Source organism: Trichechus manatus, unplaced genomic scaffold (assembly GCF_000243295.1).
Source record: "Trichechus manatus latirostris isolate Lorelei unplaced genomic scaffold, TriManLat1.0 scaffold00065, whole genome shotgun sequence".
Classification (NCBI taxonomy): Eukaryota; Metazoa; Chordata; class Mammalia; order Sirenia; family Trichechidae; genus Trichechus; species Trichechus manatus.
In genome coordinates, this window is record NW_004444001.1 from 12,722,868 (window position 1) to 12,740,017 (window position 17,150).

At 41.5% G+C, this 17,150-nt stretch overlaps 1 protein-coding gene across 1 annotated transcript in view; it reads right to left on the minus strand.

The window, feature by feature from the left end:
* Window positions 1-17,150, minus strand: part of PLA2G7 (phospholipase A2 group VII) — a 67,910-nt gene that overhangs the window by 11,378 nt on the left and 39,382 nt on the right. The window contains exons 2-4 of the mRNA XM_004379529.3: window positions 13,616-13,758; window positions 8,280-8,401; window positions 7,688-7,832 (exon numbers count right to left, since the gene is read on the minus strand). Coding sequence (XP_004379586.1) covers window positions 7,688-7,832; window positions 8,280-8,401; window positions 13,616-13,724 — 376 coding nt within the window. The 5' untranslated portion in view covers window positions 13,725-13,758. The remainder of the gene's footprint in view (window positions 1-7,687; window positions 7,833-8,279; window positions 8,402-13,615; window positions 13,759-17,150) is intronic.

Here is a 17,150-nt window from a genome sequence, read left to right on the forward strand (position 1 = left end):
GGGAGCAGAGCGCGTCCTTTGGACAGGGGTCCCTGTGCCGAGAAGCTCCTAGTCCAGGGGAACACCGAAGAGAAGGCTGACAGAGAGGAAAAGCCTTCCCCTGGAGCTGACACCCTGAAATTGGACTTTTAGCCTACTTTGACTGTGAGGAAATAAACTTCTCTTCATTAAAACCATCCACTTGTGGTGTTTCTGTTATAGCAGTACTAGATGACTAAGACAATGGGCATCCAAATTGGAAGGGAAGAAGTAAAACTATCCCTACCTGCAGATGACATGATCTTACACAGAGAGAACCCCAAAGATTCCACAAGAAAACTACTGGTAAAGTAATAGAAAGATTCAGCAGAGTAGCAGGATACAAGATCAACCTAGAAAAATCCAGTTGGATTCCTATACACCAACAAAGAGAACTTCGAAAAGGAAATCATGAAAACTACCATTTATAATAGCCCCTAAAAAGATAAAATACTTAGGAATAAATCTAACTAGGGGTGTAAAAGAGCTATTGAAAGAAAAGTACAAAACACTACTGCAAGAAACCAAAAGAGACCTACATAAATGGAAAAACATACCACACTCATGGATAGAAAGACTCAACATTGTAAATATGTCAATCCTGCCCAAAGCAATCTACAAATATAATGCAATCCCAATCCGAATACCAACAGCATTCTTTAACGAGATGGAAAAACTAATCACTAACTTTATATGGAAAGGAAAGAGGCCCCAGATAAGTAAAGCATTACTGAAGAAAAAGAATAAAGTGGGAGGACTTGTACTACCTGATCTCAGAACCTACTATACAGCCATGGTAGTCAAAACAGCCTGGTACTGGTACAAAGACAGCCACATAGACCAATAGAACAGAATTGAGAACCCAGATGTAAATCCATCCACCTATGGTCAGCTGATCTTTGCCAAAGGACAGAAGTCCATTATGAGGAAAAGACAGTCTTTTCAACAAACAGTGTTGGCAAAGCTGGACATCCGTAGAAAAATGAAACAGGACCTATACCTCACACCATATACAAAAACTAACTCAAAATGGATCAAAGACCTAACTATAAAACCTAAAATGATAAAGATCATGGGAGAAAAAATAGGGACAACACTAGGGGCCCTAATACATGGCATAAATACAATCCAAACCATAACTAACAATACATAAATACCAGAAGATAAGCTAGATAACTGGGAAATCCTAAAAATTAACACTTATGCTCATCAAAAGACTTTGTCAAAAGAGTAAAAAGAGAACCTACAGACTGGGAAAAAAATTTTGACTATGACATATCCAACAAGGGTCTAATCTCTAAAATCTATAGAATACTTCAACACCTAAACAACAAAATGACAAATAATCCTATCAAAAAATGGGTGAAGGATATGAACAGACACTTCACCAAAGAAGACATTCAGGCAGCTAATAGAAACGTGAGGAAATGCTCACAATCATTAGCCATTAGATAAATGCAAATCAAAACTACAATGAGATACTGTCTCACCCCTGTATATTACTGGCACTACTCAAAAAAACAGAAAATAACAAATGTTGGAGAGGTTGCAGGGAGCTCGGAACTCTTATGTATTGCCGGTGGTAATGTAAAATGGTACAACTACTATGGAAAATGATATGGCACTTCCATAAAAAGCTAGAAATTGTTGTTGCTGTTGATAGGTGTCGTCGAATTGGTTCTGATTCATAGTGACCTTAAGTACAACAGAATGAAACACTGCCTGGTCCTGCACCATCCTCACAATTGTTATGCTTAAGCCCATTGTTGCAGCCACTGTGTCAATTCATCTTGTTGAGGGTCTTCCTCTTTTTTGCTGACCCTCTACTTTACCAAACATGATGTCCTTCTCCAAGGACTGATAACATGTCCAAAGTATGTGAGACATAGTCTCACCATCCTTGCTTTTAAGGAGCATTCAGGTCATACTTCTTCCAAGAAAGATTTGTTTGTTCTTTTGGCAGTCCATGGTATATCCAATATTCTTCTCCAACATCACAGTTCAAAGGCATAAATTTTTCTTCCGTCTTCCTTATTCATTGCCCAGCTTTCACGTGCATATGAGGCGATTGAAAACACCATGGCTTGGGTCAGGTGCACCTTAGTCTTCAAGGTGACAACTTTGCTTTTCAACACTTTAAAGAGGTCTTTTGCAGCAGATTTGCCCAATGCAATGCATCTTTTGATTTCTTGACGCTGCTTCCTTGAGTGTTGATTTTGGAAAACAATATGGCACTTCCTTAAAAAGCTAGAAATAGAAATGCCATGTGATCCAGCAATTCCACCACTAGGAATATATCCTAGAGATACAAGTGTCATCACATGAATAGACATATGCCCACTCATGTTCACTGCAGCATTATTAACGATAGCAAAAAGATGGAAACAACCTAATTGCCCATCAACAGATGAATGGATAAACAAATTATGGTACATATACACAATGGAATATTATTCAACAAAAAGAACAATGATGAATCTTGGAAACATCTCACAACATGGATGAATCTGGAGGGCATTATACTGAGTGAAATAAGTAAATCACAAAAGGACAAATACTGTATAAGACCACTATTAGAAAAACCCAAGAAAAGGTATGCACACAGAAAAAAAAAAATCTTTGATGGTTACAAGGGAGGGAGGGGTGGGGAGGTGAAATCACTAACTAGATAGTAGACAAGTTAACTTTGGTGAAAGGAAAGACAACACACAATATAGGGGAAGGTAGCACAACTTGAACAAGGTAAAGTCATAGAAGCTTCCTAGACACATCCAAACACCTTGAGGGACCGAGTTATTGGGGCTGAGGGTTGGGGACCATGGTCTCTGGGGACATTTAGGTCAGTTGGCATAGCATAGTTCATAAAGAAAATGTTCTACATCATACTTTGGTGAGTAGCGTCTGGGGTCTTAAAAGCTTGCGAGTGGCCATTTAAGATATATCTATTAGTCCCATCCCATCTGGAGCAAAGGTGAATGAAGAAAACCAAAGACATAAGGAAAACATTAGTCCAAAGGACTATTGGATCACATGAACCATAGTCTCCACCAGCCTGAGCCTGGCTACTACCACTGACTGCTCTGACAGGGATCACAATAGAGGGTTCCGGACAGAGCAGGAGAAAACTGTAAAACAAAATTCAAATTCACAAAAAAAAAGACCAGACTTAATGGTCTGACAGAGATTGGAGGAATCCCTGAGACCACAGCCACCGGACACCCTGCTAACTCAGAACTGAAGCCACTCCCGAAGTATAACTTTCAGCCAAAGATAAGTAGGCCTATAAAACAAACAATAACACATGTGAGGAACGTGCTTCTTAGTCCAATCAAGTATACAAGATCCAATGGGCAACATCTGCTGTCTTAGTTATCTAGTGCTGCTATAGCAGAAATACAAGTGGATGGCTTTAACATACAAATTTATTCTCTCACAGTCTAGGTGGCTAGAAGCCTGAATTCAGGACGCCAGCTCCAGGGGAAGGCTTTTTCTCTCTATCAGCTTTGAGGAAACGTCCTTGTCATCAGTCTTCACCTGGTCTAGGAGATTCTCAGCGCCGGGACCCCAGGTCCAAACGGCATGTTCCACTCCCGGCTCTTGCATGGTGGTAATGAGTTCCCTCTGCTTTCTGCCCAGTTCTTTTATATCTCAAAAGAGATTGACTCAAGATACAACCTAATCCTGTAGATTGAGTCCTGCATCATTAACATAATTACCTCTAATCCTGCCTCATTAACATCATAGAGGTTAGGATTTACAACACATAGGATAATTACATCAGATCACAAAATGGTGGACAACCATACAATACTGGGAATCACAGCCTAGCCAAGTTGACATACATTTTTTGGGGACACAATTCAATCCACAACACCTGCCCAAAAGCAAAGAGGAGAAGGCAGGAAGGAACAGGAAAACTGGACGAATAGACACAGAGAACCCAGAGGGGAAAGGGAAAGGGGAAGAGTGCTGATACATTGTAGGGATCGCAACCAATAACCAATGTCACAAAACAATTTGTGTAAAAATTTTTGAATAAAAAACTAATTTGCACTATAAACGTACACCTAAAACAATAAAATGTAAAAAAAAAAAAAAATCCTGACCCATGAAATGTTTATCTATGTTTGTCACATGAAATCACTACGAGTCAGAATTGACTCAACGGCAACGGGTTTGGTTTGTTTTTTTGTATGGATTAATAGCAAATTATTTTAAAAAAAAAAGTCTGCTACTTGATACCCATCAACCAAAGACCTGAACTTAGTGTTCTTCCCTAAGATTTTACCCATTGCTATGAAGTCAATTTCTACAGATAAGAACTGCCCTATAGGGTTTCCAAGGCTGTAATCTTTATGAAAGCAGACTGCCACATCTTTCTCCCATGGAGCAGCTGGTGGGTTTGAACCTTTCAGTTAGCAGCCAAGCACTTCACCACTGTACCACCAGGACTCCTTCCTAAGACGATTAAAAAAAAAACCCGTTCCCGATTCCCACTCATAGCAACCCTATAGGATAGGGTTGAACTGCCCCACAGGGTTTCCAAGGAGGTGGTGGATTTGAACTTCTGATCTTTTGGTTAGCAGCCGAGCTGTTAACCACTGCAACACCAGGGGTCCTGTTAAGACCATAGGATCATTAATTATGAGTTCTCACTGTCAGTCCTCAATTTATGGTGAAAGATTGTTCCTACTTACAGGCGTATTCAGGAAGGCTACCCCTTATCGCCATTCCCAGGTCCTGTCAAAACTTTAGAGGCAATGTTCCAAAACTAGACTACCTGGTTGTCTTTGTTTCTTCATGCTTCTGTAGCAGAAATACCTCAAGTGGATGGTTTTAAAGAACAGAAAGTTATTTTCTCACAGCTAAGATGGCTGAAAGTCTAAATTTAGGGCACTGCCTGTAGGGAGAGGTCCTTTTTCTTTTTTATCTATTTCAGCCTCTAGTAGCCAGCAATCCTTGGTTCCTGGGCTTGTAGATGCGTCTGCCTCTGTTGTCTTCAGATAGCATCTGCCTTTCTCGTGTCTGTTTACTTCCCTCTGTGTCTATGCTGCTGTTGTTTTTGTGTGCCGTCAAGTTGATTCTGACTCATAACAACCCTATATGACAGAGCAGAAGTGCCCCATAGGGTTTCTCAGGCTGTAATCTTTACAGGAGCAGACTGCCAGGTCTTTCTCTCTTGGAGCTGCTGGGTAGGTTCAAACTGCCGACTTTTCGGTTGACCACTGCACCACCAGGATGTGCCTTATATCATGCAACAGGGTTTAGGTTTTGGACACATCCTACACTGATAGAACCTAATTAACACAACAAAGAAAATTCTATTTTCAAATAGAATTACATCCACTCATATAGCGGTTAGGATTGCAGCACATATTTTGGGGGACACAATTCACTCCATAACACCAATAAACCCCAGCAAAATTACACAGAGTCAGAACCTGAGAATCAGAGCCTCCTCTCATTCTGCCTGGTCACAACCCAGTGAAAAGTGGAGAGAGCACTGACTTCAGACTCAGACAGTGGTTTTGAAGCAGCTCTCTACCCACTAGCTACTGACCTTGGGCAAGTTATGCGAACTCTGAGTCTCAGATTCCTCTTCTGTAAAATAGAGAAAATGTATCTGTCTCAAAGAGGTTTTGTGAGAATTTTATTTAATTAGATAATGTAAGTGAAGCACCAGTCACATAGGTCACAATTTAAAAAGAATGGAAGGTATTGTCTTCTCTTCACTTCTTAATTGTTACTGCCATTATTATTGTTAGCAATTATTTGTGTTTCATTTTCTCAAAATGGAGATGTGGTCATGAAGATTGTGATGATTGCTATGGAAATGATTTATAAGGTATGTTGTTGTTGTTAGGTGCTGTTAAGTCGATTCTGACTCATAGCGACGCCATGTGACAGAGTAGAACTGTCCAATTGGGTTTTCTTGGCTACAATCTTTACAGAAGCTGACTGTCAGGTTTTTCTCCCTCATAGCCACTGGGTGGGTTCAAACTGCCAACCTTCTGGTTAGCAGCTGAGCCCCTAACCATTGCACCACCAGGGTTCCTCTTATAAGATACATAACACCATCAGAGTACACAGTTATAGACTTGTCATCATTTCTATTATAAAGTGTTAAAAACAAAAAAATCTTCCGGGGGGTGGGGTGGGGGAAGGGCGGGAATGTTTAAAATGAATCCAAAAAATTGCAGATAGTTTTGAGGGGAAAATGTCAAGACATAATTAACATCGGCCCAACAGTTGTATCTGGTCAAACAGGAAAGGAAAAGTCTATTATTAGTGTAATGTAGATGAATTAAGTGATAGATATTCATTAGATTATCCGGGGTGGGAGAGCTTTCTTAGTGAGGGAGGCTGGTCCTTGAAGGGGTGGGTGATGGGGATCAGAGTCCAGTCTCTCTCATTTATGACATTTCCAGTTCATTCATTTTGGATCTGGAGCATCATGGTGGTTTCTTTCCCTCCCTCCCTTGCTTTCCTTCTTTTCCTCCCTTCTTTTCTTCTCTTTTTTCCTTTCCTCCCTCCCACTCACCTTCCCTCCATCCCTGCTCCCCTCTCCCTCCCTCTTTCCTTCCTTTTTCCCTCCCTTGCTTTCCCTGCCTTCCCTCCCTCTCTTTTTCCTTCTCTCCTTCCTTCCTCCCTCCTTCCTTCCCTTCCTTTCGTTCTTTCTTTCCTTCCCTCTTGTCACGGATTGAATTGTATGCCCCAAAAGTATGTGTCAACTTGGCTAGGCCATGATTCCCAGTATTGTGTGGTTGTCTTCCATTTGATCGGATGTAATTATCCTATGTGTTGTAAATCGTAACCTCTATGATGTTAATGAGGCAGCATTAGAGGCAGTTCGGTTAATGATGCAGGACACAAACTACAGGATTAGGTTGTATCTTGTGTCAATTTCTTTTGAGATATAAAAGAGAGAAATGAACAGAGAAGAGAGAGATCTTCTGCCACCAAGAAAGAGGAGCCAGGAGTGGAGCATGTTCTCTGGACCTGAGGTCCCTGCACTGAGAAACTTCTAGACCCAGTTGAAGATTGATGACAAGGACCTTCCCCCAGAGGCAACAGAGAGAGAAAGCCTTCCCCTGGAGCTGGCATCCTGAATTTGGACTTCTAGCCTCCTAGACTGTGAGAAAATAAATTTCTATTTGTTAAAGCCATCCACTTGTGGTATTTCTGTTATGAAAGCACTAGATAACTAAGACATCTCCCTCCCTCCTTCTCTCTTTTCCTTCCTTCTTTCCTTTTCCTTTCTTCCTTCCTTCTTCCCTCCATCCCTTCCTTCTTTTTTTTCCTGGCTTTAGAAAGCACCTAACACAGAACATACAGGGTATTGGTCACACCAGCCAATGTGCTACTCTCACATTATATTGCTCTCCCAAAATATGGAAGAAGGAAAACTAAAGAGCAGTTGTGGAAGAATGTTAGAGGCAGTCTGGTACTCTCACCCTCTCCCATCAGATACAGAATGGACAAAACAAGAACTCTTGATTCTCTGACAATTATCTGTGCTTTTTCAGAAATATTTTCCTTGCCATCTTAAGGGAAGTTTAGATAGGAAAAAATCTACTTGGTCTTTAACTGCCTGAAATTCTTGCTGTTTTCAAGTTTTGTTTTTTTTTTAATTCCAGAGCCTACAAAGTAGGATCAGTAGAAATCTTACCAAAGAATAAGCTCAAAAATTTGGCCATAACACTGTGTGTTCCAAGAACTTTACTAAGACCTAAAAAGTATTCTTCGTTTGGGATCCAAGGAGTATCATGGTGGTCATCATCTTGGGATGGATAATACAGACGCAAGAAGCTGCCCTGTTGAGAAAGGAAATTAATGTACTTTTGAGAAGTTGTTTCTCAAATATATGCCACAGCTATTTTGCATATTTAATTAGTGAGGACCCAAATACTGTGTAGTTCATGAAAAGATGGAGAGAACATTTTAAGCTGCTGTGGTGATTGAAACTCATTATGAAAGAGAAGAAAAATAGAATATGCTTTCTAAGTGAAAAGCAATTATAAGCATTCTTCAGCCATTAAAAAAGAGGAAAATAAAGACAGGTTGCAGGTTCATTTATCAGATGACAGCAAAGAACTGTGGAATGACTAAACCAGCAAAAGCCTTCTTATGAAGCAACACAAATGGCAAAATGAGTCATTCTCAGGTAAGGACAATGTCAAGTTGCAACACCTTCTAGTGAGCCACAGCAACAGTCAGCATGAAAAGTATATAAGGATGAGCTGTATTAATCAAAGCATTACCTTATTGGTGTAGTCAAACATCAAGTCTGTACAACCAACAGAATAAGATCCACTTCCTCTGGGAATTTTAGTTTGGCCAAAGCTCGCAGCAGCCATCAAAGCTTTTATTTTATGGAGCCATGCTGAAAAAAAAAAAGAAAAAAAAACAGGTTTAAGTATCATTTCATTAGTCATCAATTATATCCCAGACTTCATTCTGCAAAGGAATTCCAAGGGAATCAAGTTAATGCCCATGGTTTCTGGCCTCCTTCATTTCTTTACCTAACTGGCAAAATACACAAATTATTATTGAAGGCCTCCTATGCCCAAGACACTGTGTGGGGTTTTTGGAAGATAAAAACATGGAGGTAGACATAGCCCTTCTCATAAGACAATTAGGACCATCACCCTAATACTTACAACCTTGCCCTCACTTTTTACTCCTATCCAGATTTTATTAGAAATGACTTACCATGTCTGTTTTCTGTAAACGTGAACTTTACCCCACACAGATTTGTTTTCAACTTCCCATTGGCCTGATGTTGTTCCCATAGGAATATCAAAGCCAATGGTTCAAAATGAAACTAAATAACCATTCCCAACTCTTCCTCCTCACCATTCTACCATGCAGGCTGCAACTCCAGAATCCCTATCTCATGTATCCCAAGCCAGCAATCTGGGAATCATTCTACTCTTCTATCTCTTTTTCACCAACTCCCTACATCCAACCAAGTCTCAATTTCTAATATTTTCACTTAGTTTAGAATTATTTCTCCAATATATCCTGACCCTCTGGCTCAACTGCCTCATGTAAACCCTCATTGTCTCTTGACCAGACAGTTGTTTCCCTCCTAACTGTCTTACGCACCTGAATCTTGGACCCTTCAAATGCATCCTTCACACAGCTCCTGGAGTCATGTAAAGCACAAATCTCACCGGGCAATTCTCAAAATTCTTCAACGGATTTTAAGCAATTCTTGAAGCAGACATGTATTGAAATCTTTCTGGAAGGCAGTTTGCAGGTAGAATTTAAATCTGCACATGCCCTCCTAAGCAGATACACTGTCACTGAGGCACAAATGTAATTTGTGTATGGCGACCCCATGTGTGTCAGAGTAGAACTGCTCCGTAGGGCTTTCATGGCTGTGACCTTTCAGAAGCAGATCACCAGGCCTTTCTTCCAAGGTGCTTCTGGGTGGGTTTGAACCGCCAACCTTTCACTTAGTAACCGAGTGCTTAACTGCACCACCCAGGGACTCCTTCCAGTGTACTGGGACTGAAGGGCATTGAGATTCATAGATGTGCAAGTTAAATCCCAAGTCCCAGAGCATTTATAAGAAAGACCCTCCATGATCTGGAGGCCCACTGCCTTGTACTCCTCTTCTGCTTCTTCCGCTTAAGATATCCCCCTTCCATGTGCATTAGCACTCCTGACCAAACAGCACGGGGCTGTTTGATGCCTTTGTACTTTGTAAATACTATTCCCTATGCTTGAAATCCCCTTGGCAAACTCCTGTTCAATCTTTAACATCTTGATCAGATGCCATGTCTTCTCTGAAGCCTTCTCTGACCCCTCATACGGAGTTAACCATTTCATCCTCAGTATTACACAGATACCTTTTACATATTTTTAAAATCATTCTTCCTGTACACATTGTATGCAAATTATTTGTGTGCATTTTCTGTCTCCCACATTTGGCTATTTCTCAAGAGCTGGATCCATGACTTTGGATTCTCAGATCTTAACACAATGTCTGGCACACAGTAGGTGCTCAACAAACATTTGTGAAAATGAACTGAACTAAGCTTTTCACTACTGCTGGTCCCTCTTGTTCTTCCTTCAAACTCTATCATAAACATCCTTTTACCCACACACATTCCTGAAACTGCTCGTCTCTTCTCTGGTGCCAAAACCCTTCCACACACCTGAGGCTTCATCTGTTCTCTTCCTTTCTAAACCCCAATCAAATCCACATTTTATTTTAAGACGTTGAGTCCAAATATCAGTATTTCCAGACCCTTACTTTTCTCAATACATATAGCTGGCCCATCTCTTCCTCTCTATTGGACTAGGGGAGTTGATTACTCTGCTGGGACCAACTTCTTTGTAGTTGCCATCATACCCTGCCTCTGCCACTCAGACACCAAGATCCTTAGTAAGGTACAACACCTGCAATGTTATCATGTGGCATCATCCAGAAAGGCTCTGAGTCATTGGAAGAAGGCCATTTAGGTGACTCATGTGTGAAGCACCTGTCAGCCATGAAGCCTTTCAATAATAAAGCCTTACTACTCAAACTGGGGTCCATGGACCAGCACCACTGGCATCACCTGGCAGCTGGAAAACACAGAATCTCAGGCATTCACCTCTATTCTACTGAATCAGAAAACATGTATCCACTGAAGTTTAAGAAGCATTTAGCTAAGGCACCAGGCCACCTGGCCTGACACACAGGTCAGCAATCCATGGTAAAATGGTGAGAGGTAGTTCCCAAGAAGGCAGTAGGGTGAGATGGACAGACCCTGGATATTAGAGCCAAGTGATCCTACTTTGAAGTCCAGATGTGCCTCTTACAAGCTATGATACTCTAGCCTAGGCAATTTATACCACCTCTCTGATGGTTAGAGACCATCCTGAGGGCAGCTGTAAGGATGAAGTGATAATGCAGGTCAAGCACCTACCTCACAAGTTGACACATAATAGGTGGACAACTGATACTAGTCCCCTTCCTCAGTTTGTTCACTCATGCTACCCACATGCACAGTGAAGCTCTTGGAGGGGTCTTAGCAGATCTAGATTGGAGCATAGCACTTCCCCTTTGAGCAGATTCAGAGTTTTTATCTGCCAGGACATTTCCTCAGTGATTTTTTTTTTTTTTTTTTTAACTTTAGCTGTGAGGCTATCATTTCAGGGTCTATTTAAAATTCCAACAGGCTCCTCCTCTCCCATTAAAGACTTTCTACTGCTTCATGGTGTAACTGGGAGACATCAGATCCAGAGGACAGCAGGGTAGGCCATACCTGCCATTCCTTCCAGCGATGAGCAGCCTGTGAGGGGCCGCACCCCATCCCACAGACAGCCATGGCATGGCTATAAAGGGGTTGTTGGGAGACCTCCAGGGCACACAGCTCCTGAGAACTCACAGCTGCCTTGGAGGTACTACCTTGGGGACTATGAGTTCAGATTAAGAACCATGAGAGTGTTCCCACTGGCACAAAGCTCCCCTTGTGAGATTTCAATTCCATCTGGGCCCGGAGAACCTTTTCCAATAACCTATGAGCATCCTGGTTCTCCAACATCAGTTCCATCTGAGAAGCTTCCTCTCCCGAAATCAGGAGCCACAAGTCGAGGCCCTAGGGTCTGCCTGTTCTAAGACATCTGATCCCTAAGATGGTCTTAGGAAACTTTGAGCTCACCAGGTTTGGGCATGGGTCTACAGAGTCCTGTGGCTGGTCAGTGTCAGGGTGGCTGCAGAAACAGCTCACCAACATGTAGCTATCTCAGTCATGGTCCTAATCTCCTGTTCTCTAACAATCTATCGGGATTTATCATAAAGGAGGACACTTGTCAGGCTCACTGGCCACTCTCTACATGACATAGTTTTGTGGTCAGAATTTATAAATGTCTCTTCCTATTTTCCTTCAGCTTTATTTTAATAGCAGCATTGGAACCCAGTGGTATACTATGACTCTTATTACATATTTGTGGTGGCACGTATTTGTCAGATGTTCTTGATATTTAGTCCCAGGTTTGAAGATGAATTGTATATAAGATAGGAAAAAATTATATTCTCTTGTATGGCTTTATGCCCTCCATTAGTAAAGAAGATATCTCTAGCCCATACTTATATACCTTTTACCTGCAGAACCATATTTTCTATCTATCCATTTAGAAAAAAAGATTATAAATTATGTATTATTCTAATCTTTCTTAAGTTTAATAAACTTTTCCCAGTAATTTTGAAAAAATTTTTGCATTCATTTTTTAAAACTTACAATGTATAGGGCATTGGCTCAATGCTGGAAATGCATAGATGAATAAAAAGCAATGTCTCTGTCCTCAAGTTTCTGCAGTCCAATAACAGTTACCCAATTAATTTTAAATATGAGGAGACAGAAAACATGTTTTAAGATTCTCACCCTGTACCAAGAAAAAGTGAATGAGGTAAATGTCTCCTAGGTGGTAACTGGTTCATCATATGAAAGGCAATGAGAAAAATGAACTTAATTTCAACTAGACTGCAAGCTCCTTGAACTTGACTGCAAGCAAGCTCTTTGTCTTAGTCACTAGTGCCCTTAGCCTCCTGATAAATGTTAGTCAATGAACAGACCTGTGAGATATTATTCCATTTCTTATGCAAATGTAGATATAGTCCTTCTCCTACTAATGCATTCATTTCCTCAACTATGAAGTAGGGCAGAATTTATTTGTAAGTCACTGGGTTATGAAAGCTCTTCTGTAAATGCTATGCTAAGGAGTCACCCATCAAGCCTGAACAACTAGATCCAGCCATATTTATCCAGGTGCACAGGTCTGTGGGCACAGATCGTATGATACCATTCAGAGGCCACCTACACTGCTCCCATTAGGAGACTAGATAGGGAAGTTCATGCAACATGACCCTCTGAGATTAGCAAGAATTCACAAGGCTCCAGAAGCACTGTCTGAGCAATCAGTCCTTCTGTCTAGAGATGGCAAGGCCATTCTTCCTAGGCTTGCCTAAGCCTTCATCTATCTCTTCTCCTTCCCTCACTCCCACCACAAAGTAAAAAAGGGCAAGTGAGGAAGGTCAGTTCTCATCAGGAGCTTCTTGGCACCTATTTGTCCCTACTTCTCTCTGTTATTAGGCAGAAAAAATTGCTTCCCTCTGGATCCCAAGACCCTAAGTTGCCATCTTCTCACACCATCCCCACTACTAACCAGGACCGTGCCTGCTGATCAAGACACCTGCCTCTTCCTCACTTTTGCGGAAGCAGGTTTTGAGGTTGCCTTTGAGTCAACTGCAGAGTTGTCATGCTACTGGTCTTCAGTGGGAGTGACTAGGGCATGGAGGTAGGGAAGGGGTGGAACTGAGAAAATTTTCCACAGTGATTGCAAGATGAGAGTTCAGTATGTCTTAAAACATCTCACCCTGGTTCTATCCTTCAGTCATGATATTGAAGAAGAGAGGAACTTCTTCAGTACTAGCTGGAACTAGAAGAAAGTGAGACTCTCACTCATACCCCAGGAGAATAGTGTCTCCATGGGCATTCTTCTTAGTAAGACTTGCTTTAGTGGTCCCACCTACATGCAACTTGTCTGGTGCCATCTGTCAACATGTTAGTTGCTCAAGTCCTTGAACAAATATACTTCTTACCTGGTGATTTCATCTGGGCAGCAGGATTTAGGTCTTGCCAGACAAAAGGATGAACCAGTGTGAGGCAGCTGCAGAGGCAGAATAATGCACGCAATTTGGATGGCACCATCTTAGGGGTTGAGCGATGGTTTCAGCTTAACTTTCTTCAAAGCAGGTAATTAAAAGAAAAAAAAATGCAATAAAGAGGACTTACATAGGCTGACAAAATCAGTGAGAATGAGGTACTAGTAACATAACTTTATATATTATAAAGGAAGAAGACATTTGGAAAATATGGAACATGCATTTTCGAGACTGGGTTTTAGATAGGTACAATGGTGGCAAAATCATTAGTAATGCTGTATTGTAGAGCACAGAAATAATACTGACTTTTAGGCAGTTATATTAGGCTTTTGTTCACTAGTTCTTTAATTTTGTAGCAGTCTAGTTTGTTTATAAAAACTAGCATCAAAATATGATAATAATTAATAATCACATAATCATGGTAAGATCAATAGGCATCACGTCTGGCATATAGTAAACACAAAGTTTTGATTAATGTTTTCGTTATAATTATAAAGTGATTATATTGCTGCTTCTGCTATTGCTGTTGTTAATGATGATGACACTTGTATTTTTGGTGATCTCTATAATCCTAATCTCAAAAATAAATAAATAAATAAATGGATGAATGAAGCGATAGATTACCAGACTCCTGGTAATAAATTATATTACAATTAGGCTCTATGCTAAAATCTTGTTAACAAAAATGACTACCCTGTATTTTGCATTACTTTCCCCTTTAAAATGTCTCCCTCCAATTTTTTGAAGTGATGGAAAATCTCCAAGCCACTGCCATCTCTAAGCTGTATTATGGCAATAACCTCCAACTGGTGTCCTTGCTTTTACCCTTGCCCCTATAATCTAGTCCTAACATAGTGGCCTGAGGGCATCAATGATTCAGTGGTAGAATTCTTGCCCTCCATGCAGGAGGCCAGGGTTCAATTCCTGCCCATTGCACTTTATGCACAGTCACCACCCGTCTGCCACTGGAGGCTTGCATGTTGCTATGATGCTGAACAGGTTTCAACAGAGCTTCCAGACTAAGACAGACTAGGAAGAAAGGCCTGGTGACCTACTGCCAAAAATCAGCAAATGAAAACTATGGATCACAATGGTGTGATCTGCAACTGATCATGGGGATGGCTCAGGATTGGACAGCGTTTCATTCCATTGTGCATGAGGCTGGGACAACTCAACCACAGCTAAGAATAACAACAAAGAATAAAGGAAGAGAAGCAAATTTTAGCACCTTTATTTTTTCTTTTGGGGGATGAAGATTAATGAAATACAGAAAGGCTATGCAACCTGCCTGAGGTCACATAGAGAGCCTTTGGCAGGGCAGGTCCTCCTCCTTTTACTCCAAGTGATACCAAAACAAAACAAAACAAAAAAACCAAATATGTTGCCATCGAGCTGATTCTGACTCATAGCGACCCGATAGGACAAAGTAGAACTGCCCCATACGATTTCCAAGGAGCACCTGGTGGATTCAAACTGCCGACCTTTTGGTTAGCAGCTCAGCTTTTCACCACTACACCACCAGGGCTCCTCTCCAAGTGAGAGAGGGACCCAAAAGGAATCCTGCTCTTCTCTTCACCTTCCCAGTGCCACAAAATATATAGCCCTCCACCACTGCCTCTGCTTGGTGTGCTTTGTGGGATGGAAGTATATATTAAGACTATTCCCAAAATGGTGGCAAGACAGTCATGTCCTGAGAAGCGGGCAACCCTCACTGAAAGTTCCCTGCAGTCAGGGAAAGAGGTCTTCTCTGGATACTCACGGATTGCAAAGGAGAAGGCATGTTCCTGTGTGAGCACAGTCAGACTGTGAGGCATTACACGCACCGCAGGCTCCCTCTTCGCTCTCACAGCAATCTGTGCTTGATTCCATTCAAGCCACTTAGCTGACTCTCCTGCAGGGCTCTGTTTATAGAACTGCTTAGTCCAGTATCCTGTGGGCTCTTCGAGGGCAGGGACTAGTCTCCTCGAGAGAAAGGACTGGCCTCATTTGTCTTTGTATTTCTACTACTTAGCAAGGACCTGGCAAATACAAACCAGTTATCCTGCTTAAGTCAGTTCTCACTCATGGCGACCCCATGTATATCAGAGTAGGACTGTGTTCCATAGGGTCTTCAATGTCTGATTTTTGGAAAGATGATTGCCAGGTCTTTCTTTTGAGGTGCCTCTGGGTAGACCTGAACCTCTAACCTTTCAGTTAGCAGCAGAGTGCCTTAACCATTTGCACCATGAGGGATTCTGGCAAACAGCAAGCACTCAGTAAATGCTCCTTGAATGAGAATGTATCCCTTCTTTTTGAGGTGGACCACAAGGTAGCCCACAAACACGTTCCCAGATGATCTCACACCAGGTTATGACTTCTCAATATACCATAGTGGTCAACTGTTTCACCTCTAGCATCTACAGTCCAACTGTCTGGGTCTGAATCCCAGCCTTGACGCTAGCGGTGTGACCTCTCGTAAACTACTTAATCCTTCTGGGTCTTGTTTCTCACCTCTAAAAGGGGGATGAGGATGATAATAATACCAACCAAGGTTAAATGATAAATACACATAATATATTTTGCATGTAGCTAAATACAAATATTGTTGTTGTGTGGCATCGAGTGGATCTTGACTCCTAGCAACCCTACAGGAGAGAGTAGAACTGCCCCACAGGGTTACCTAGGCTGTAATCTTTATGGGAGCAGAGCCACTTGTGGGTTTGAACCACTAACTTTTCAGTTAGCAGGCGAGCGCTTAACCATTGCACCACCAGGGTCCTTATACAAATATTAGCATACTCATTTTACATTCCTAGCACCATACACTGTTATAGCTAAGTAGTTGTTGCTCAATAAATGTTAACTACATTAAAGCTAAGCTATAAATAATGACCTTGCGGTAAGAACAGGAAGACTTTTTCTCTGCTGACTGAAGTCACTCCTTGGTCATCATCCCCTTGGTCCATTGATGGTGCTGCTAAGTAGATTTTATGGGTTTTATTATGGGTTCTAATTTTCCCTAAAACTGTAATTAACATTTCTCCTGTGCCTCTTGGGAAAGTTTGTGTTCCCTGTCCTTCTTCCCCTCCACAGGCTATTAAACCAAATCCATTGCTGTCAAGTTGATTCTGACTCATAGTGGCCTTACAGGACAGAGTAGAACTGCCCCATAGAGTTTCCAAGGAGCACCTGGTGGATTTGAACTGCCGACCTTTTGGTTAGCAGCTGTAGCACTTAACTACTACGCCACCAGGGTTTCCAACAGGCTATTAGTGCCCTGGTAATACCTGGGTACCTCCCTGTGCTCTATGACAATGACCTGCTTTGGTTAAAACTTAACTATCAGTTCTGGCAAAATGGCACTCTAGGCAGAAGCACCATGCAGTCCCTCCACAGCAAAGATCCGAAAAACTAAGTCGAACAGAGAATACAACAATCCTGAAACCCTAAAACATCAAATGAAGAGATAAAGAACTCAGCCAAGCACCAAATG